This window comes from Hemiscyllium ocellatum, chromosome 23 (genome assembly GCF_020745735.1).
Source record: "Hemiscyllium ocellatum isolate sHemOce1 chromosome 23, sHemOce1.pat.X.cur, whole genome shotgun sequence".
NCBI classification, from domain to species: domain Eukaryota; kingdom Metazoa; phylum Chordata; class Chondrichthyes; order Orectolobiformes; family Hemiscylliidae; genus Hemiscyllium; species Hemiscyllium ocellatum.
Window position 1 is genome coordinate 36,903,925 of NC_083423.1, and position 25,250 is coordinate 36,929,174.

The window sequence follows — 25,250 nt, forward strand, 5'->3', positions numbered from 1 at the left end:
TATCCTTACATACAGATGAGGAAGGACACCACTTCGACTGAGATAACACATCCATCCTAGGACAAGCCAAACAGAGACACGCACAAGAATTCCTAGAAGCATAGCATTCTAACCAGAACTCTATCAACAAACACACTAACTTGCATCCCATTTACCACCCCCTGAGAAAAAGAAAAGGTAATGACATCGCCACAAGAAATGAAGTCATCATAGGAAGTGGCATTACCAACCCAAGGAAACCAAAACATATAAATAGAAAGCAGGCTACGCCACCAGTGCTTCATGCGGAGACTCACTCAAAATGTGACCTAGCATGGTGACAAAATGTCCAAAAACATACCTTCCAGCTCAGCAAGCAAAGCTACACCCAGACACTGCATTAACATAACTTTGGGCAAGGGCAGAGAAAACAGCAAACACAATGCTAAACAGATCAGATTTTTAAACATTGTTCCAACTATGCTCTTTATATTTTAGTCACACTTTAAACTGGAGTAAACAAAAGGTAAATCATTGAATGGCAATGATACCTTGCATTTATTCAAGTGATTAATTTGAGTAATGAATAAATGTTGTACTAAACACAAAGTTCAGAAAACATTCAAGGTCGCTGCTTCTCACTACCAGCTACACGTAAAGCTACATAAGTCTCTAGGCATAGGATTTTATTTTTCAGCTAAATTAAGTCCAATTTTAAAAATTACTACAAATAAAGACATCACTCTCCATTTTGCTTGTTTTCAAACCATGCATACTGATGGCTACAAGATTACCTCAGCACATCATGTTGCTAAAACCAATACAGAACTAGCTTTTGGTACTATACACCCACCTCTCCACAGCAGCATTTCTATGAGATACAAAGCAAATCCAGCACTTGTCACACGTCATTGTGCAAGCACACCAGAAATCAAGTCCTGCTGTTCCCACAATTGACACAAAGGTTAGAAATTTTCATCGAAGTGCACAAAATCCCAAATTTACCTATCAGATAAACCCAGGATAACAGAAAATATTGACAAATAAATATATCCTAACAACAGGTAACCAGCTATGAATTGCTGACATCCCAATCTACCAGTTAAAGTTCTAATCCCTTTCTAAAACTTCTTGAACACATCTTTTCAAAGACAAATAGACATTGATATTATGAGCAAAGGGAATGAAACAGAAATCAGTTTGGCTGCAGTCCACAGAGTTAACTGAAATGATAGTTTTGCTTTACTTTCTTCAAGAAACTTCAGCCATTTTGGAAAAGTCAACAAGGACTTATAACAGGTCGATCACATCACACAATAAATGAACCAAAGAATTGTGATTTTCTTCAGAGTTCCATGGGACATGAGCATTACTAGCAAGGCCAGCATTAATAGCTCATTCTTAACCACCATTTGAGAAGACAACAGTGAGTTGCCTTTCTGGACTGGTGCAGTCCATGTTGTGTCACTACACTCAATGCTGCTGGAAACAAAGTTCAAGAATTTTGACACAGAAACAATGGAAGAACAGATATATTTCCAAGTCAGAATAGTGAGAGAATTTGGTCAGGCTAGGAGTGGGGATGGCAACCTGCAGCTGCTGCTTATTCTTCAAAAATGTGTGACGGTTACCACTTCAAAGTACAGTCAAAGAAATCTTTGCAACTTGCTACAGTGCCTCAGATGATGCATACAGCTTCCAGCACTGTTGGTTTAGCAGCATTAATGGTTAACATCCCAGATGGAATGTCTGGAATTAAGCTGATTGCTCCAAGATGGTGTTCAACCTGGAATGCTGCTGAAGTTGTACTCATTCAGGCAAATACGAAATATTGCATCACATTCCTAATTTGTGCTCAAGTTGTTCACTTTGAAAGAGAGAACAAAAGAACAGACTAGCATTTAAATGGAGAAAACTGCAACTGAAAGCTGTAACACAAAGGAACTGGGTGCTACTTGTGCATAAAACAGTTAGCTCACAGCAAGACTAATGAAATGTTCACCCTTATTTAATGGGGTTCGAGTATGAGAGTAGGAAAACCTTACTGCAACTACACAAGTTGCTGAAGGTACGACACCTTTGGTACTCTGAGCAGTATTAGTCCCTTTATTAAAGGAAAAGTATCATTTCATTGGAGGCAGTTCAGAGAAGGTTCATAAGGATGATCCCTGCTATGGAAAGACCGTCTTATGGGCAAAGATTAAATGGGTTCAGACTCTACTTCCTGGAGTTTACAAGAAAGAGAAGTGGCCTCATTGAAACATACAGAGTTCTTAAGGGGCTTGCCAGGGTAAAATAAGGTGAATTATTTGTCCCAGAATATCTAACGTCTGAATAGTTGCTGCAGTAATAGTACTTATGCTGAGTTAAGTTTCTGGCCAATAGCAAACCCCACAAAGTTGATGATGGAGGAAATAAGCAACAGAAATGCTATTCAATGAGAAGGGGAGGTGTCCAAAATCGCTCGTTGTAAATGGTCATTACCTGACATGGCACAAACATTACTTACCACTTATTCACTCAAGCCTGAATGTCATCTTAGTAATTGCAACAACTGGTCATAGCCTGCTTCCTTCTGAGGATCGTATTTGAGCTAGTAACTAAATTGTAGACACAGAAATATCTATGAACATTTTAGAAGGCATTCAATGAGGATCTACATAAGAAATGGTTTGTACTCATTCAAGTTTATGGAACTGACAGCTAATTATTGACCTGATTAGAATACTGCTGAGGTGGTACAGAGATAATGGTAATGTAATCAAACTGGGAGGAAGTGACTGCTGTCAGCCCGCAAGGGTTTATGCTCTATTTATTAATGACTTAGCTAGCACAATAGAGAGCCACATATCCAGGTTTGCAAATGCACTACAAATTGGTAGAACAGCACAGGTGCATAAATCTATAAGATTGATGGATTAAGCAAACAGGAAAAATTGTCAGGTAGATTTCAGTACAAGTAAACAGAAGGTGATCCAAAATGCAGAAAGCGTGGAGAAGTTTTCTAGTCTCTATACACTGATAACTAGGTACGAAAAATGATAAACAAGTAAATGGAATGTAACTCTTTCCAAATATATGGCTAGAATACAAGAGACGAGACTATGCCAATTCCTGAGTAATAGAAGTGCTATATACAGTTTAATAAGCACTCATTCACAAGAATATTTCTAAGGCTCCAACAATTAAATTGAGAAGAGATTTCACATCAACTAGGCTGGTATTTCCCTGAAATTAAGGGATAATTTGATTGACGATTTAGATTTTGAAAGGAAATGATGAGAAAGAGAAAAACAACTTCTGCCAATGAACAAAAATTAGAGGATACACAGGCATATCGTTAAATTAGGAGTCGGGAGAAATATTAGGAAACACAACACAAAAGATGGTGTAGCTTTTGACCACATTAAACAGTGGATGTTGGTTCAATTACTTTCAAATCTGAGGTTAATGTCTGCAATCAGCAGATATAAAGGATACATGGTCAAAAAATGGATGAACTTTAGGGTAGAAATAAGCTATACTTTTATTGAATGACAGAAGAGGCTCAGGGGGCTGAGTAGCCAAAATTGATTCCTATTAGATTAGATTAGATTAGATTAGATTTACAGTGTGGAAACAGGCCCTTCGGCCCAACAAGTCCACACCGACCCGCCGAAGCGAAACCCACCCATACCCCTACATTTACCCCTTACCTAACACTACGGGCAATTTAGCATGGCCAATTCACCTGACCCGCACATCTTTGTGACTGTGGGAGGAAACCGGAGCACCCGGAGGAAACCCACGCTGACACGGGGAGAACGTGCAAACTCCACACAGTCAGTCGCCTGAGTCGGGAATTGAACCCGGGTCTTCAAGCGCTGTGAGGCAGCAGTGCTAACCACTGTGCCACCGTGCCGCCCATTGAATCATTGAATTGCATAGTCGGGAAGGGAGCTGTTGTTCCATCAAGTCTGTGCTGACTCCAAAGAATAATCCAATCAGTCCTATTATCCTGCATCCAATCAATAACCAAACCTATATCTCTGCAATTTTTATTCCATGTTTTTACCCAAATCACATCAACAGCAGCAACAACAGATCTTTACAAGGTATTCCTGTTCTATGTACAGTCTGTAGAATTGCAAACGGTATCACCTATGTGTTTGCCTCACTTTACAAAAGATAAAGAGAAAAGCACAATAAAAACGAGACAAGTTCAAACCAATTCAAAAGCAAATCAACTCTGATAAGATAATTAAAGTTGAGTTCTGATACAAGGACCCACATACACAGAAGCAGTTTTAGAACTATCCAAATATATTTCTTTTAGCATTCACACAGACAGAGGAGGAAGAACTCTTAACTTGAGAACTTAGAAAGAATAGTGTGCTTGTTGATTACATTATACAGCATCATCTGGGTGGGTTTTTGAAATATTTGAAAGTATTCAAAATTATTATCAATAAACACACACGGAACAAAACAGATATAGAAAGCAGTTACATTTGGAAGTGTTTCAAGATTTGTTCAAATATTTGAATCGGACACATTTTACCTGAACTTTAGAAAATAGGCCACAATTACAAAATTAGTTGAGAGCCAAGGAAATGCAAGCTATAACAGTGATTGCAAATATCTGAGACAATAAAGGAAAAGGACAATAACCTAAAAGAAAATCACATGATCTAATAAATCATTACCATTAGACCTAAAACACCAAAGTATCATGTAAAACGTTAGCAAATCAGAAGCTAATCAATTATCTTGTGTTGAATTGGTGGACTTAAAACGGAGTGCTGGGATGAAGGTGGTATGATATTATAAACTTCCGAACTTTAATAACCGTTCCTGGATTGAAAGAATCAAAGATAAAATATTAGACAGGAAGAAGCAGCAATAACTCTGTCTGGAATAAACTATTAAAGGACAAGGACAAACTTATGCAGGAATTGACAGCAATTAGCCATGCCTGGGAGTTGTCGTCAAAGCTACACGAACAAAACTGTTCTGACATCTGCTTGATGAATGGCTGCCTTCTGCCACAAGGATAACTCAGTGCCCTGCAGAAGAATTTAAGGAGTTAATCAAAGGGAAGCTGTGTTTTCAAACAGACAGCTAACACAGAATGTAACAAGGAAAGGAGGAGTTACTTCTGATCAGAAGGCAAGCTACAGACCAGGGGTTCCAAAGGAGTGCCAATAATTTGGGTGAAAGAATCTGAAATATCAAAAATGTCGCCCCATAGACCCAACGGACAAAAAGCATTCTGCATAAGAATCCAACACCAGAGCTCTTCTTCAGCAGGATTTCAAACAAATAGGCAAAGTCTTTTCCCATAGGTTTAGGGTGAGCGGGGAAAGATATAAAAAAGACCTACAGCGCAACTTTTTCACACAGAGGGTGGTACGGGTATGGAATGAGCTGCCAGAGGAAGTGGTGGAGGCTAGTACAATTGCAACATTTTCGAGGCATTTGGCTGGATATATGAATAGGAAGGGTTTGGAGAAATATGGGCCGGGTGCTGGCAGGTGGGACTCGATCGGGTTGGGATACCTGGTTGGCATGGACAGGTTAGACGGAAAGGTCTGTTTTCATGCTGTGCATCTCTATGACTCTATAACAACACTATACATGGATCAAACACTGGACACAGAGACAGATACCGATACTGTTAGTTGGAATCATAGTTAAATTCCATCATTCAGTGGGTAATAGCCAATTTGAGTTGCGAGCCTTAACTTAGTTACTTGAGGGATTTTTTTTGGTTGCTTCACAGAATAAAGTTTAAATTATTGTTTAAGTACTTGATTGCCTGTGGGATTTCTTCATAAGTAACTGAATTAAAGAAAGCTTGCCATGGTTTACCCACAACGGTGGATCTTAGACTCTTTCCAAAATCTCATTGTATGCATTTCACCTTGAAATGTTTCACTGCAATGTTACTATTTAAATTCTAACATTCATCCAGGCTTTAAGTAAGGATGTACAAGCTCTAATTGACAGCAGCTGAAGTTATTAAATAAGAAAACCAGATTATTTATTTTTTGTTAAGGTGCCAGGGGCTAGACTAACTTACAACTAATAAACAGAAACAGGTCAGCCCAACTTTGAAAAGAATAGTGGATGGTGGATAAGCAATTGAGAAGAGGGGGAGGTGATGCTCCATTGCTTTTGCAAACTATCAAAGTAAGATGTTCGTTAAGTATCTGTTAACAAGTTACAGTATATTCTATTTTTAAAGATTTAAAATAGTATAGAACAGGTGCCAAGGTAAAATATGTTAAAAAAAATTAAGTTATAATTAGCACATTTAGGATAGCAGAATATGAAACAGCTGCAGTATGAACATGAAACAGTGCAACACAGGAATAGGCCATTTAGCCCAACATGTCTGTGCTGACCAGGATGCTCCTCGAAACCAATCCTATTTAACTGCACATGATCCATATCCTCTATTCCACACCAGTTCAAGTGTCTGTCTAAACGCCTCTTAACCATTGCTATCGTATCTGCTTCGGCCACCTCCCCTGGCAGCACATTATAGGCATCCACTAGACTCTCCATTAAAAAAAACTTGTCTTGCATATCTCCTTTAAACTCCGCCCCTGTGAGCAACCTTGTGAAATATAAACAGCCCCACCCTCAATCATCTTTGTCACTTCCTCAAAATATTTATCGAATCATAGAGTACTGAAACAGACCCTTCAGTCCAACTAATCCATGCTGACCACAATCCCAAACTAAACTCATCCAACCTGGCTGTATTGACCCATATCCCTCCAGACATTATTTATTCATACACTTACCAAAATATCTTTTAAAAGTTTAACTGTACCTGCATCACCACTTTCTCTGGAGGTTCATTCCACGTATGAACCACTCTCCATGTAAAAGAATTGCCTCATGTCTTTTTTAAATCTTTCTCCACTCACCTTAAAAATATGCCACATAGTCTTGAAATCCTCCACACTTGGGAAAAGACATGTGCCATGCACCTTCTCTACATCCCTTGTTATTTTATAAGTCTCTGCGAGGTCACCTCTCAACTTCATACTCCAATGAAGTCAGTCCCAACCTATTCTGCCTCTCTTTTTAAGTCAAACCTTCTATTCCAGGTAACATCCTGGTAAACCACTTCTGGACCCTCAGCAGATGAATATTATTCCTCCTTTAATAGAGGGACCAAAACTGAACACAGTAGCCCAGAAGAGGCCTCACTAATGTCATGTACATCCTCAACATAACATTCCAACTCCTATGTCAAAGATTTGAGCAGTGAAGGCAAGCATTCATCTATCCGTGACAAAGAATAATGTACCTGAACGCAGGTCCTACTTTTAATTGTGTAAGTCTCGTCTGTGTTTGTTTTTCAAAAATGTACTACCTCACATTTATCCAAATTAAACTCCATCTACCACTCCTCAGTCCAACGATCCAATTGATCACAATCTTGTTGTGATCTTAGATAGCCCTTCATTGTCCACTATACCACCAATCCTGGCATCATCCACAAACCTACTAACCACGCTTTCTAAATTCTCATCTAATAGCATTTATATCAATGACAAACAAAAGTGGATCCAGCACTGATCCCGTGGAACACAGTTGGTCACAGGTCTCCAGTCCGAAAAACCCTCCACTACTATCGCCTGTTAAGCCAAATTTGTACCCAATTGGCAAGCTCACTCTGAATCCATTGAGCTAACTTACAAATTTGAGAGACAAAACTTTCCTGCGCAAAACCATGCTGACTATCCCCAAAAAAGCCCATTCATTTCCAAATAAGTAAATCTGTCCCTCCGAATCTTCTCCAATAATTTCCCTGCCACTGATGCGAGGCTCACCAGCCTAAAATTTCCTTTATTATCCATGTTGCCCTTCTTCAACAAGGAGCAACATTGGCTATTCTCCAACTTCTAGGACCTCACCTGTGGCTAATGAGGATACAAAGATCTCTGTCAAAGCCACAGCAATCTCCTCCCTTGCCTCCCACAATATCCTGGGATAGATCTCATCAGGACCAGGGAACATAACTACTTTAATATTTATCAAGACACCTAACATCACCTTCTTAATATCAAATGCCCTAGAATATTAATATACCCCTCCCCAATCTTATCATCCATGTCGTTCTCCTTGGTGAAAACCGATGTGAAGTACTCATTAATGACCTCCATTCCTGTGCCTCCATGCATAAATTCTCTTTGTCAAGTGGACCCATGTTTTCCCTAGCTACCTCTCATGCTTCGAATATACATATGCCTTTGGATTCTCCTTTACCCAACTTGTCCAGGACATTTCATGAACCTTTTTAATACTCTTAATTCCTTGTTTAAGTTCTTCCTAGTTTTTTTTATCTTCAAGGGCTAGTCCACATGGATGCTCGACACCAGTCTGATCCATAGGAAACATGTCCACGCAAAGCATTTGCAACTCAAGCGACTTCTGCACTGACTTTGAGCTGAGGCCAAACAACACACATTGCAACACATCATGAAAGATTAGAGTTACCTTTAATATAACATTGAGTTACCTTGAATATTGTGTGTCAGGAGTCAGTTACATCATTTATTTTAGGGACCTCTGATGTGATTAGTGGTCAGTGACCAGGGAGCGTGAATGCAGCTAAAGTGGCAAGGAAACCCAGATGGCAGGGCTACAAGAGCTTCAGAGTTTGCAATTGTCCAATATATTTGAAACTCTTTCAGTCTGTTTAGATGAGATTGAGCATTGAAGGGTAGATAAGATCATTGCTATGGTACAGAAACCCAATCGACTGGAGAACAGATTAAGAGGTCACAACAGACAGCATAGAGAGAAGGATTGACTATATTACTTGAAGGCACAGATCTCAAGTCCTGAAGGCTGTGTTGCTTGTCTGGTATCAGCGTAGAATCTGCTCAGGGCTGGAGAGGAATTTATAGAAGAGACACAGATCCAGGCAGCATGGTCTATGATAGTACCAATAACATAGTGACGACCAAAAACAAAAGGTTCAGTGAAATCAGCAGAAGGAGCTAAACAAAATTAAAATACAGAATCCCAAAGTTGACAATCTTTAGATTATTAAATAAGCCACTTGTAAATGATGTAGGACAAAGCAGGTAAGGGAGATCAATGCACGGCTCAAAAATTGATGTGATACAAGTAGGTTCAGGTTCATGGAGTACTTAGATACTCATACGCCAGAAAGTGGGGGCTGCTCTGTTAACACAAACAATATCTACTTTACTGGAGCTGGTCTTCTGATAAATTGCATCACTAAAGGCAGAGGGGATTTAAACTAGATTGCAAACACCATGGCAGGAAATGGTATAGAGTAGAAATGATAGTAAATCAACAGATAAAGCCAGAGATTAAGAACAAAAGTAAAAGCTCTGCACATAACACTGAAAATTGATAGACGGATTGTAGCACAAACAGAAGAAAAACTCACACTATCTGACAACCATTACAGAAATATGGTGCAGGATGACAAAGATTGAGACGTGAAAGTTGAAGGACAAAGACATTTAGAGTCATAGAGATGTACAAGCCTAGGAAAAAGTGGCATTCTTTAGCAGAATAGAAAAGGATCACCAAAGTTTAGAAAACCAGGATGGAGAAACAATTCATATGGAAATGTAAAATTATAAAAGCAAGAATTCACTTGGGGGATAAAGGTATACATACTCTCTCATCTCATCGCAGGATGCAAGATAGGGAAGAAAGAATGAAAGAATGAGAGCTAGTCAGAAAGGTATGATAATAATCAGAGAGGAATTATATTTAAAACATAGATAAAATAATGGAATGAGCAAAGGCAGCCTAGATGAGATTACACAACATTCTTGGGTTAGTTTGTGAACATTGTGAAACTCAACAGACAGCAGTCTATAACAGACCTGGCAATGTGAAATGAGAGACGATTTATTTGCAACACAAATTTCCAGCTCGGCGAACAGAACCACAACAACGAGCACCTGAGCTACAAATCTTCTCCCAAACTTCAAATACAATTTATTAATAATTTCAACAAAGGAACAACTTGGTACCAATGTCCATAATATGATTGAATTTTGCTTTCAGTTTAAAGAGGAGAATGGAGCCAAGGTAAATATCTCATACTTAAATAAGGCCAATTATGACGACACAAAACCAGAGATAACGGAAGCAAACTGGCAAATTTGGTTGAGGTGCAGATCAAGAAAGATATAGTAGCAGATGTTTAAGGGGGGATATTTCAGAGCCCACAGAATGAATACATTCCAACAAGAAAGAAAAATTCCACAGGGGATGAAAACACACCCTCTGTGGTTAATTAAGGACATTAAAGAAGGTATTAAGTCTTAAAAGATGACACAATTGGGTAAAAACTGGTGGCACAACAGAAGACTAGACAAAAATATAATGAACAGCAAAAGAAGGAAAAATTAGCTCGTAAGAGAAAGTTCACCTGAAATATAAATACAGATTGCAATTGTTTGAATAAATATTTTTAAAATGAATTAACAAAATGAACATAGGTTCTATTGAAAGCCACTGTGAAGAATTAAGCATGAAGAACAAGGAGATGATAATCAACGAACAGGAATTTCACATCAGTCTTCAATATGAAGAATACAAAAGTAACATACCACAGATAGCTATAAGTTAGAAATTAGAAGGGATGAAGGAACGCAGGAAAACAGCAATCATCATGGAAGTGGTATGAGCAAATTATTGAAGTTGCAGGTTGACATATTCTGGATCCGAAAGAACGACATTCAAGGGTCTTAAAAGAAACTGGTACTGAAGCTGATCATTGTTTTAAATTTCCAAAAACGTCCAAGATTCGGGACAGTCTTATTAGATTGGAAAACAATATTCAGAAAGGGAGGAAGCCAAGAAGCAGGAAATGGCAGGCAAGTAAGCTTAACATTTATCATGAGATGATAGAGTCATAGAGATATACAGCATGGAAACAGACCCTTCGGTCCAACTCGTCCATGCCGACCAGATATCCAAAATTAATCATATCCCATTTGCCAGCACTTGGCCAATAGCCTCTATACACTTCCTACTCATATACCCATCCAAATGCTTTTTAAATGTTGTAATTGTACAAGCCTCCACCGCTTCCTTTGGCAGCTCATGATTTTATAAATCTCTATAAGGTCACCCCTCACCCTCTGACACTCCAGGGAAAACAACCACAACCTGTTCAACCTGCTCTTATTGCTCAAGCCCTCCAACCCGGGCAACATCCTTGTAAATCTTTTCTGAACCTTATCAAGTTTCACAACATCCTTCCTATAGAAGGGAGACCAGAACTGCACACAATATTCCAAAAGTGACCTAACCAATGTCCTGTACAGCCGCAACATGACCTCCCAACTCCTGTACTCAATACTCTGACCAATGAAAGCATACTAAACGCCTTGTTCAATATCCTATCTACCTGAGACTCCACTTTCAAGGAACTATGAACTTGCACTCCAAGGTCTCTTTGGTCAGCAACACTCCCTAGGACCTTACCGTTAAGTGTATAAGTCCTGCCCAGATTTGCCTTTCCAAAATGCAGTATCTCACATTCATCTAAAGCAAACTCCATCCGCCACTCCTCAGCCCATTGGCCTGTTTGATCAATATCCCATTATACTCCAAGGTAACCTTCTTCACTACACCTCCAATTTTGGTGTCACCAGCAAATGTTCTAACTATACCTCCTATGTTGGCATCTAAATCATTTATATAAATGATGAAAAGCAGTGGAGCAAGCACTGATCCTTGTGGCACTCCACTGGTCACAGGCCTTCATTCTGAAAAGCAGCCCTCCACAACCACCTTCTTTTACTTTTAAGCTAGTTCTTCCCATATCCAATATAATCTAATCTAAACAGTCTACTACGAGGAACCTTTTCAAAATTCTTACCGAAGGCCATATAGATTGCAATGCACTGCTCTGCCTCATCAATCCTCTTCGTTGCTTCTTCAAAACATGGAATCAAGTTAGTGAGACATGATTTCCCATGCACAAAGTTATGTTGATTATCCCTAATCAGTTCCTGCCTATCCCAATACATGCAAATCCTGTCGCTCAGGATTCTCTCCAACAACTTGCCCATCACTAATGTTCAGCTCACTGGACCATAGTTCCCTGGTTTTTCCTTCCCATCTTTCTTAAATAGTGGCACGTTAGACAATCTCCACGCTTCTGGCACTTCATCTACAACTATCGATGATCCAAATCTCTCAGCAAGGAGTCCAGCAATCACTTTCAAAGCTTCCCAGAGAGCTTTTGGCTACACCTGATCAGGTCCTAGGGATTTATCCACCTTTATGCATTTTAAGACATCAACAACTCCTCCTCGACAGTAATATGGACATTTTTCAAGATGGCACTAACTATTTCCCCACCTTCTGTATCTTCCATGTCTTTTGCCACAGTAAACACTGATGCAAAATACAGATTCACTATCTTCCCCCCCCCCCCCCCCCCCCCCCCCCATCTCCTGCAGTTCCAATACACTGGCTGCCTTGCTGATCTTTGAGGGACCCTATTTACTTCCTGATTACCCTTTGGATTCTCCTTAACCCTATTTGCCAAAGCTATCTCATGCCCCCGCTTTGCCGCTCAAGTATACTCCTACTACCTTTATAGTCTAAGGATTCACTGAATCCCTGCTGTCTATATCTGACATATACTTCCTTCTTTTTCTTCACCAAAACATCAATGTCACTAGTCATCCAGCATTCCCGACACCGACCAGCTTTACTTTTCACCCTAGCAGGAATATAGTGTCTCTGACCTCTCATCTCATTTCTCAAGGCTTCGCATTTTCCAGCTGACCCTTTACCTGCGAAAATCTGCCCCCCAGTAGGCTTTTGCAAGTTCTTGCCTAATACCATCAAAATTGGTGGTATGGGCACCACGGTGGCACTGCTGCCTCACAGCGCCAGAAACCTGGGTTCAATTCACGCCTCAGGGAACTGTTTGTGTGGAGTTTGCACATTCTCCCAGTGTCTGCGTGGGTTTCCTCCGGGTGCTCCAGTTTCCTCGCACAGTCCAAAGATGTGCAGGTTAGGTGAATTGGCTATGCTAAATTGCCCGTAGTGTTAGGTGAAGGGGTAAATGTAGGGGAATGGGTCTGGGTGGGTTGCCCTTTGGAGGGTCGGTGTGGAATTGTTGGGCCAAAGGGCCTGTTTCCATACTTTAAGTAATCTAATCTAATCCAATTTAGAACCACAATTTTTAGATCCTGTCTATCCTTCCCCATCGCTATTTTAAAATTAATAGAATTATCGTCGTAGGCCCCAAACTGACCTCTCTTTGACACCTCAGGCACTTGCCCTGCCTTATTTCCCAAAAGTAGGTCAAGTTTTGCACTTTCTCCAGTAGGTACATCCACATAATGAATCAGAAGATTTTCTTGTGCACACTAAAAATCACTTACAGCATTTATAAGATGCTACCACAAGTCATTTAGAAAGGTTTGTGGTAATCAGGCAGAATCAGCAGAGTTTGTGGAAGGGAAATCATTTTAACCAAATTCTTAAGACTTCTGAGGGAGCAAAGAGAAATCACTCAGTGTACTGTACTTTAAATTCCTAATGGCATCTGATAAAGTTTTACATCAAAGGTTAACACGGAAATGATAATCTTGTCGTGTATGGGCTAAAAAGTAGCATGGACAGAAGAAATTAGCTTGCTAACAGGGAACAGAGCATACGTAAGTGGATACTTTGCTGGTTAGCAAGGTTTAACAAGTAGTGGCCACAAGCAGCAGTAGTGGGACCTCAAAGTTCTGCAAATTACAGAAATAATATGGATGAAGGGAGTGAAGATAGTGTTGCTAAATCTGCTGACAAGCCAACAATTGGTGGACGGTAAATTGTAAAGAGCACATAAGGAAGCTGGAAAAGAGATATAGATAGGTTAAGGATCTGGTAAATGGAGTATCATGTGGAAAAATAAAATTATTCATTTTAGAATTAAGAACAAAAATAAGTGTTTTATCTAAATGACGAGCTGGCAGAGCTTCGAGATGCATAAGGAGCTAGATTTTCTAGTGCATGGACTGCAGAAGGTTGTGTTATGTTCAGCAAGTAATTTGGAAAGCTAACAATGGCATTTATTGTGAAGGGAACGGAATGTGAAAGGAGGAGGTAATGATTCAGTTATAAAAGATGCCGGTATGACCACTTTTGGAGTATTGTGTACACTACTGGTCTCCTTCTTTAGGAAAAAGATGTAATTACATTCCAAGCAATTCAGAGAAGGTTTCTGAGATGAGTACTGAGAACGGGTAGTTATCTTAAGAGGAAAGTTTGGACAGACAAAGCTTATATCCACTGGAGTTTAAGAGTAATTGACTTAACTGAAACATAAGATCTTGAATGTCCTGACAAGATTGACAAAACATATGTGGAAAGAATGTGGTATTCTCATCTAGAAATTAGGCCACTATGGGGTCACTGCTTTAAAAAAAGGTGTCAGCCACTTAAGACAGATGAGGAGAAAGACACATTCTTAATAAAAGGTGAAGTGTTTTTTGGAACTTCTTTCCTCAAATGCTTTCAAGGCAGAGGAAGGCACATTTTCGACAAGCAAAGGAGTGAAAAATTATCGGGGTAGGTGGAATCTGGTATAACCAGTTGAACTATGATTTTATTGAATGACAAATCAGGCTTACAATGCCATGTGGCCCACTTCTGCTCCAAATTCTGTGTTCCTAACCTCCCACAAATTACTTTATATTCAAGTAAAAGCAAGCCTAATTAGGATTCAAATCCACAATCTTGTGACTAAGACTTACAATCAGCAAACGAACCAGAATGGAACTTTATCAATGATTAAATATTCAATGAAATCATACATCAATAAGAATTTCACCTGATTAACAAACAGTGAGACCGTTAGACAAAGTGTGCTATTGCATTTCTGCCAATTACAGCATTTCAGCCAAATGCTAATATGAAGGTACAGGAGACCTACACTTCTAAAGAAAGACATTTGTGCAACCAAAATTCTTCATTTTCCCAAAAAGTCAAGAACAAAACCACCCAGCCCAATCCTGGAAAGGTTCAATTCAAATGCCAAAGTGGCAGAGAAAGGTTAACATGAATAAAATGAGATTTTGTAGCTCAAATTACCTGATATATTAAGTTCAACTGCACTGGTAGGCTTTACTCTGTCAGTTTTATTGTCTGCTTGTTCCAAATGGTCTAATCGAGCAGGCAATGTCTCTAGTTGGTTGTCCTGCTGCTTCTGTTCTTGCAGTTTACTATGAATCTGAAGTACTTTATTCGCCGTTTCCATTACAACATCTGTGTTCAGATTCTGAGCAGCCATTGCTAAGAGTTCATCATCATCATCACCAACATCCCAAGCATCACTTGTAATACTCTCAAACTCTTGGAAAGTCGTAATCTTCTTTGTCCTTAGTGATAGAGATTGTGGCTTTGAATTTGCTTTGAGCAAGCTGTTGGCCAAAGAATTAATACTGTATCAATGTTTGTCATTAATATTAATATGTTTTCAGATAGATATGAAATATGTTTTCAGATAGGCATTTTTTTAAACAAGATTCATAGCCTTTCGTTACTCAGTGCTATGTTTCGGATTTCCAATTCCTTTTCTAACTTAAGATCAACACTGGAGAAATATTTAATGAGTTCTTGGATACTATTGAAATATCTTGTTACTTCTGACGAAAACTGTCCGAACCTCATTTAGCATTTACATCCCCTCTTCAACATGACTGTCGCCAGTTAACAAGTGCACTTGCAGCATTACATTTAAAAAGTTCCAGGCCAACACTGGTCAAAATGGTCAACACTGGAAGTTTTGGAGAGGGTGCAGAGGAGATTTACCAGGATGCTGCCTGGAATGTAGAATAGGTCGTACGAGGATAGGTTGAGAGTGCTAGGCATTTTCTCATTGGAACGGCGAAGGATGAGGGGTGACTTGATAGAGGTTTATAAGATGATCAGGGGAATAGATAGAGTAGACAGTCAGAGACTTTTTCCCCGGGTACAACAGTGTGTTACAAGGGGACATAAATTTAAGGTGAAGGGTAGAAGGTATGGGGGGGGGATGTCAGGGGTAGGTTCTTTACCCAGAGAGTCGGGGGCATGGAATGCGCTGCCTGTGGGAGTGGCAGAGTCAGAATCATTGATGATCTTTAAGCGGCATTTGGATAGATACATGGATAGGTGCTTAAGCTAGGACAAATGTTTGGCACAACATCGTGGGCCGAAGGGCCTGTTCTGTGCTGTATTGTTCTATGTTCTAAAATTTCTCCAATTATACCTGCATGCAAAGGCAATTTTCTGGTGTCTCAGATACACCAGGATCAATTTTAAAATTGAAATGTAGTTCTCAGCTGTTTCTCAACATTTTGCTCACTCAGCTAGATTATCATCATAAAACTGAAGGCATTACAAATGCAAACTTTACATAAATGTGCAAATACAGAGTTTGCAAAAGTTGAAAATAATAGCATTCTGGTGCTAACCAATGATTGGAACAAATTTCAACAGAGTCAAATACTAAATGCACTTTAATGCCTTTTGCTGCAAGTTGAAACTAGATTGCTCTGTCAATAGAGCTCATTGCTGTCACCATGAACAATGACTTAAATTCCATGCACCCAGTCTTCAAAAGGATTCATGTACTGAGAAGCATTCCAAGGATAAGATAAACCAAAAGCCCTGAACTCAATTTATCCCAAGCTTGGAAAATAATTCTCTTACCCTCCAGGTTAGCATATAGGTAGAATATGCTCAGTACAATGGATGTTGAATAAGGATTTGTTTTCGAACTTGATGGTCAGATACATGTAATTAGACATTAGCAAAGGTAGTTTAAAACATGATATCTCTTCACAATGAAAGTTTTGTCCAGGATTGAAAAATTAAAATACTCATGATTAAATGAAGTAAGTGGAGTTTTTAATTTAAAGGAATATACGTATTCCACAAGTTTCTTCAGGTCACTGAGTCTTGGGAAGAAATTTTGCAGAAATCTCACAGAAAAAGTGAAGTGATAAGATGCTAAGAAAAATTAGAAATCCTCAGCCAAATTATATTTTCTCATTCCATGATTTTTAGTTACCTTACTTTGAATATATGAATGCTGTGGAAAACAGAGAAGTCACAAAATAGTAGAGAGAGCTCCACCATAGTTAAGTGAAGTTATTGAAGCATTGAATGTTATTCACTTAAAATACACATTAATAAACAGATTTCAATTAGCAATCAACTTATGTTTACATTTTTTATTTTAGACGAAGTAAATATGTCAGCAACATTTGAGTTTCTCCAAACTGAACTGACCTATCATAGTCAAAGTCCAGTCTATTCACAAAGATATTCTCCTTGTTCAAACTTATAGCCTCCTTCAGTTGCTTATACAGTATATCCATTCGTCATACAAAGCCAATCTGTCAGAAACACTAAAACATTCAGAAACAGTCTCTTGTAACTCTACGATCAAAGAGGAACTTGCTGTCAAAATGTGCTCTCCTTCAAAATCAATCTAGCTGAGCAGATCACTAAGTCAGTACCAAATGCATGAAAATGTTGTAGTCTCCAGCAATAACCTTGATGAACTCAAAATAACTTAAGTTATACCAATGGAATAATAATTTTCACACCTACTTTGCATGTAACAGAGGATCATATGGTGGATGTTGAGCTCCATATACATGTTGTATACTGCAAACAAAAACATAAATCAGTAACAATACACAAATGTGTCACAAAATTAAATTCTGCACTATTCAAATAAATGACTGCACTATAATGCAAAGAAAACTGAAAACAAGACACAAGAGGTATGTAACATGTTTTTAATCGGTTATTAACTTGCTCTTAAGATTCTTGAGCTACTTACAAAATGCTATTTATCACCACACAAATTTAAGATAGTTCAAGGTTTTTCTGTGTGTTCATATTATTTGACTTTCTAGATATTTTCATTTGCTCTCCCCTTTCATCTCTCAGCATCAGCACCTCTTCAAGCAAGCATTCCTTTATTTATCCCTCCACCAAACATCCATCCCAACCCTGTGTGAGGATTTAATCTAGCTAAATGGATTATATGCAGATACCAATATCACGCCTGCCTAAACTGCACAGCAGCCCAAACGCTTGATGCAGGTAAAACACAGGTCAGCCCTGTTGCATTATAATGTGTGTAATTGTACAAATAAAAATGCCGTCACATTTAATTTAATCAACTGTGTACAAGAACTGGCCCACACTTCTCTCCTCCAAATTTCCCATCATTCCATCAACTTCATCCAGGCACTTTCCCACCTCCTGCATCCAATGGTAGGTTTAACTGCTTGTTTATTTAACAACCAGCCAAGACCCCCTCATCAGAATGTGATGTATTAAGACTTATTGCAAATGATTAAAAAAAGGAAAGTTGAATGGTTCACTTTCTGAAAGAATTCAAGATATAAACAATTCAAACATTTAAATCAAGATTCACCCTAAATCAAGGGAATCACGTATTCAGTGGAAGAAACGTTTAATGCAAGTTCACCTGCACACAGCATACCCATTTTGGTGACATCAAATCAGATTAGGTGTGGTTCTCCATGTCAAACAAAGGTGCGAGGAAAACCTAACTTACTCCTGTTTTGGTCAGGATTAATCTTATGCGAACAATGAAAAAGTGCATAAGGAAATCCCTTCACCAAGGTCAGCAAGCCGTGCCCTCGCTTGCTATGCACTCACATTTTCTGTCAAAAATAATAAAGGTTAAACATTCCAGTCCTGTTAAAAGGACTGGTATCCTGATTTGAACTTGACTTATACTATTCATAAACCCCTGGCTGCCCTTATTAGACTTGTCACGATTTGGAGGTGCCAGTGTTGGACAAGGGTGTACAAATTCACCCCACAAACATCTACATGCGTGTGATTGAGAGTGTGAGTGTGTGTGTGTGTGTGCGCGCGTGTATAAAAGACTACAAGTCTGTGAGAAGGTGCATGTGGCTGTGTGTGGGAGCATATGAGAGAGAGCTGTGCATGAGAGACAGTCTGCATGAGATTGTGTGTGTGTTTGGGTGTGTGTGCATCATTACATGTGGGGACACCACCCACCATGTATGCATCAAGTACTCATGTGACTCCACCAATGTTGTCTATCTCATATGCTGCAGGCAAGGATGCCTGAGGCATGGTACATTGGCGACACCAAGTAGAGGCTACAGCAACAGATGAAAGGACACTGTACAACAAACAACAGACAGCAGAGTTCCCTCACAGTTGGAGAACAATTCAGCGGTCCGGGACATTTGACCTCGGAGCTTCGGGTGACCAACCTCCAAGGCTGACTTCAGGACAGGCAACAACACAAAGTGGCTGAGCAGAGGCTGATAGACAAGTTTGGTCCCCATGGGAATGGCCTCAAATGGGACCTTGGGTACCTGTCACACAACAGGTGACCCCACGACACTACATATTCACACACACTCCTCTACAGACCCATACACTCACAGAGACCCTCTCTCATACGCTCATGCATACACACACTCTCTCACAGATACTCATTCCCCCCCCACACATATACACACTCACATGCGCCGGTGCGCGTGCGCACACACACATACGTTTGTAAGGTAAATTTGTACCTGCAGAATTACATTTTCTTTTACTCAAAAACTGCAAGAACCTTATGGAAGATTCTGTAAATCCCTTTATTATAAACAGTATCAGTTTCTGGGGCACAGACAGCCTCACAAAGAGCACCTCACATCTTCAATGCATTATCTGAGCAGACATGGCACCCATTGTTAAAATTCACTTGAGAATGTAATTTAAAAAAAATGTTCTGGGATTTACATATGGAAGAACTGAAGCCAACATGGTCATTGTAAAAGATGAGAGATTTAAACAATCCAGGTCTTTTTCAATATATAATTTCAGTTGCATCAATCTGTAAACCTTTGCTATAAATGCTGTGTCTTATCATCTCATACTCCACAACCTGATGAAGGAGCAGTACTCCAAAAGCTAGTGCTTTCAAATAAACTTGTTGGACCAGAACCTACTCTGGTAGCCCCAGTATTTATATGATCAATCGGGTGTTGTGCGATTTTTTAAAAACTTTTCAGAGTAAACAGTCACAGACAACATGATTAATCACACAAATTCAAACACTATACCTCTAATTACTGTATCAACACTTTAGTTGAAGAAATGTTATTATTACAGCTCCATCACAGGGTGCTAAATCAGTTAAGAATGGTGGCAGAATTATAAATTGTCAATGTGGGTTGGCTAAGTGAATTTCAATTGCCTATTTGTGAACAACTTCTGCTTCAACCCACTTTGAAGATAATGTCTGGCACAGTGTCACAGATAATATGCTTATTGTCAATTATTTCAGAATAATCTGCATGACCAAACTATGACATAATCATACTTAAATACATTTTAATAATGCATGTATATTCTCTATCACATTTCATTTCTAATATGCTTTCCAGAGTCATTAGAATACAGATAGAAACCTCTATTATAACCTACTATGGAAATGCTATTGATCCCAGGAAGCAAAACGACAATTATTACATAGTCTGCAATATTGTATGATCAAGAATTCTAGAGTCCCTTCGTTATCCAGAATTACAGCCTTTCAGAGCACTCCTTGGTCAGGTGAAGTGTCATCTGACAAAGCAGCAGCACTCAAAGTTTGCGACATCAAATAAACCTGATGGATGATAACCTGGTGTTGTGAAATTCTGTGTTTGACGCAGCAACACTGGAAAAATGGCAACATAGTTCAAAGTCACAACAGTGAGTGGTTTGACAGGCAACGTTCAGTTGGTGGTGCACCTATGGATCTTCTGCCCTTGTCCTTCAAAATAGTAAAGGTCACAAGTTTAGAAGGTGCTGGCTAAGGTACTCTTGGCAAATTTCTGCAGTGCATCTTGTACAGAGTCATAGAGATGTACAGCATAGAAACAGACCCTTTGGTCCAACCCGTCCATGCCGACCAGATATCCCAATCCAATCTAGTCCCACCTGCCAGCACCCAGGCCATATCTCTCCTGTTCATATACCCATCCAAATGCCTCTTAAATGTTGCAATTATACCAGCCTCCACCACTTCCTCTGCGAGCTCATTCCATACCTGTACCACCCTCTGCGTGAAAAAGTTACCCCTTAGGTCTCTTTTATATCTTTCCCCTCTCACCCTAAACTTATGCCCTCTAATTCTAGACTCCCCAATCCCAAGGAAAAGACTTTGTCTAATTATCCTATCCAAGCCCCTCAATTTTGTAAGTCTCTATAAGGTCACCCCTCAGCCTCCGACGCTCCAGAGGAAACAGCCCCAGCCTGTTCAGCCTCTCCCTACAGCTCAAATCCTCTAACCCTGGCAGCAGCCTTGTAAATCTTTTCTGAACCCTTTCAAGTTTCACAATATCTTTCCGGTAGGAAGGAGACCAGAATTGCATGCAACATTCCAACAGTGGCCTAACCAATGTCCTGTACAGCCACAACATGACCTCCCAACTCCTGTACTCAATACTCTGACCAATAAAGGAAAACATACCAAACGCCTTCTTCACTATCCTATTTACTTTGTATGTAGTACTTATTGCTGCTAATGACCATCTGTGGTGCTAATCAGGCAGACTACCTGATCCTGGATGATGGTGAGCTTCTTAAATGTTGTTGGTGCTACTCTCACCCAAGCAAGTGGGGACGATTCCATCATATTCCTGACTGGAGACTTGTAGATTTTCGACAGGCTTTGGGTAGTCAGGTGGTGAGTTATTCACTACATGATTGCTAGCCCCTGGCCTACTCTTGTAGCCCCAGTATTTATATGACCAACCGAGTTCAGTACCTGGTCAATAGAAACCCCCAGGATGTTCATAGTGGGGTATTCAGTATTGGCGATGTCATTGAATATCAAGAGCTAGATTTTCTTTTTTTGGAGACTGTTATGGCATATGTGGTACAAATGTGACTTGCACTTGTCAATGAAGCCTAGATATTGTCCAGGTTTTCCAGCTACATTAGAGTAGGGCTAATCAGAGATGTACATGTTAACTTGAAGGCACAGGGTGCCTTCAGAATTTCACAACACCAGGTTATCATCCAATACTGAGAGATTGGGATTTCCTGATGAAGGGCTTATGTCCGAAACATCAAATTTCCTGTTCCTTGGATGCTGCCTGACCTGCTGCGCTTTAACCAGCAACACATTTTCGGCAGGGTTCTTAATTGGTATTTTGTGTTCTCAAAGGTGAGGGTTGATGCAGACAATCTAGTTCAAGAGTATGAACTATTAGGTAAAATAATCATAATGAGAAGGGACGTACTGGAGGGATTGACTTCCAGGGCTGAAGGAATTGTATCCCAAGCAGTCGAAGGAAACCAGTGAGGAAATGGTGAATGTCATTTCCAATCTTGACTCGATACAATGAAGGTCTCTGGGAAAGGAAGTATGCAAATTTAGTACCATTATTCAAAATAGGTGCTGAGGGTATCCAAATAATTGTGGGTTAGTCCATCTGACCTCCGGTAAATTGCAAGAATCAATATTGAGAGATTGGGATTTGCTGCGATTGGAAAGGCACAGATTAATCAGGAATAGTCAGTGTGATTTTGTTAAGGGAAGGCCATATCTTTCTAACTTTATTGAATGTTTTAAGGAAATATCAAGGAGGATTGATAAAAGAAATGCAGTGGATGTGATCTAATGAACTTTACTAAGGTATCTGGCAAGGTTCCACAAGAGAGACTGATCAGGAAAATTAAAGCCCATTGGACAGAAAGAAATGTGGCAAGCTGAATCCAAAACTTGCTCAGGTGATAGGGAACAAAGGGTCATGGTTGACATGGCTGGGAAAGGTAAGCTAAGCAAGAGAAACACAAACAGGAGGATATTTTGTGAGGCAGATGAAGTTAGACAACTTTGAGTGCATGTCAATAGGATCGATGAAGGTGGCACAATGAACAGCCAAATGGTAAATAAAGCATATGGATGCTTTCTTTCATTCAAGATACGGAATACAAAAGCAAGGATGTACTGCTGGAATTATACAATAGTTTGGTTATGTTACACTTGGAGTTTTGTAGAAGTCCTGGTCATTACATTACAGACAGGACATAATTGTTCTTGAGAATATAAAAGAGATTCAGCAGTGTTACCTGGGCATGAAAACTACAACTATAAGGAAAGACCTCTTGGCCAGGAATTATCCTTAAAATAGAGAAGGCAGAGAGGTGGCTTATTGCAGGTCAAAATAATGAAGGGTTTGGATTTGAGTGGACAGGGCAGACAGGCTTCTTTCTAGTCGAGAGATCAATTGCCATGGGCCACAGATTTAAGATGACTGACAGGATTAATTAAGTCATTAAGAAAATGTTTTACTCAAAGGGTGATGGGCCTCTGCAATGTCTAGTTTGATGGTTGAGGAAGAAACCATGAATTAATTTAAAAGCAACCTTGATCTATAACTGAAGTACCATAACTGACATGGCTATGGGTCAGATGTTGCAAAATGTGATTAGAATGCTAATTTATTCAGTAGCACCGTACAATGGGCTGAATGGCTTCTTCATACCAGAACAATTCTACGGTTCTGTGCTTAGAGAGCAAGAGCCAAATCCAACAGTTCCCAAATCATGCAAATTCAAACAAGTATTTGTCATTTCAGATCTTTTTCAGGGGTGATCAGAAGCTGCCACAACCTGTATTCAAGTAGTGCCTTTAACATAGCAAAATGTTTGAAAGCACTTGGCAAAAGAAGTTATCAAAAGCATTTTACACAAAAAAAATAGAGCAGATGCCCAAAATCTTAAGCAAAGAGGCAGGTTTAAGCATCCGAGGAGGAGTGAGATAAATACACAAAAGGAATTTTGTGGTTAGGTCATCAATTATGTTTAAGACTAAGATCAACAAATTTCAAAGCAGTGAGGAAATCAATGGTTATGGGGCAAAGGCAACAAAGTGGACTTGAGGATTATCCATTCAGCCATGATCTCATTGAATGGCAGAACAGACTCAATCGGGTGAATGGTCTACTTCAGCTCCTAGCACTCATGATCACTACACAATCCAAAAACAAGACAACCCATGCAAATAATAATTTGCTCTGAGGCAAATCAAAGATGCAGACAGATTTATGAACTTGGCACTGTGGACCAGAATTCAAGCACAACCAAATCTCTACATGCATTGCTGACCATCATTAATATTAAGGTCAAGATTTATCAAGAACATTTGCATATTACTCTTTTCCCAGGATGGGATGTTCTACTGCTACAAGAACTGATTTTAAGTCTCAACAATAGAAAAATTCATGCATTTTTTTTTCAAAAAAGAGCAATGGGAAAAGCAACAGCTTAAGTTACAATCAGAATTGATCTACAAGTTGTAAAAGGTCAGTATGAAGCTGCATTGCATAATGTATTCCTGTGCTTCAGATTCCAGAGGCGCCCACATTCAATTAATGGTTTGTATCTGGGTTAGTTCACCTTTTTGAACAGCAGTGCAAATATAACTTTTAGTCTTACTGCTCAGAGCAAAATGAGAAAATTACTATTCAGTAACCCTGTACTGCAAGCACAAAAATCAGAGAAGCCACTTTGTTTCATAACCAACCATGACTTAATATTCATGCTTGTCCTAAGAATGATAGCATCAATCAGGCAGTACAAACAATTGTTACCCACCAAACCATACCCGGAAGGGGGAGAAAGTGAGGACTGCAGATGCTGGAGAGTCAGAGTCGAAAAGTGTGGTGCTGGAAAAGTACATCATCCAAGGAGCAGCAGTGTTGATGTTTCGGGCATAAGCCCATCATCGGGCATATGGAGGGGAAGGGGGCTGAGAGATAAATAAAGGGGTGGGGGATGGGGTAGAAGGCTGGGAAGGTCATAGGTGGATGCAGGTGGGACATAATTGTGATAGGATAAGTGGATGCAGGTGGGAGGTGTCATCAGCTACACCAGTTTCCAAATCTCCTCTCCCCCCCTCCACCTCATCCCAAATCCAACCCTCTTACTCAGCACCGCCCTTTAGACACATCCTACCTATCCATCTTCCTTCCAACCTATCACAATTACCTCCTATCTGCATTCACCTATCGCCTTCCCACCTATCTTCGCTGCTGACCAGGCCCCAGGTCCCCACACCCCTCCTCCCACCCTCCACATACCTGATGACAGGTTTATGCCCAAAGTAACTACTCTGCTCCTTGAATACTTGACCCTACTACGCTTTTCGACTCCTACACAAACTGTATGGAATTAGGAATCCTGACCCCAAGTATACCAGCTTGTAAATGGAA

General features: G+C 39.7%; 1 protein-coding gene across 3 annotated transcripts in view; it reads right to left on the bottom strand.

Annotated features, from left to right (window-relative positions):
• tbc1d22a (TBC1 domain family, member 22a) overlaps window positions 1-25,250 on the bottom strand; it is a 391,538-nt gene that overhangs the window by 359,833 nt on the left and 6,455 nt on the right. For all 3 annotated transcript variants that reach the window (XM_060843181.1, XM_060843180.1, XM_060843179.1), the window contains exons 2-3: window positions 17,587-17,643; window positions 15,079-15,407 (exon numbers count right to left, since the gene is read on the bottom strand). In XM_060843181.1, the coding sequence (XP_060699164.1) occupies window positions 15,079-15,407; window positions 17,587-17,643 (386 nt within the window). The remainder of the gene's footprint in view (window positions 1-15,078; window positions 15,408-17,586; window positions 17,644-25,250) is intronic.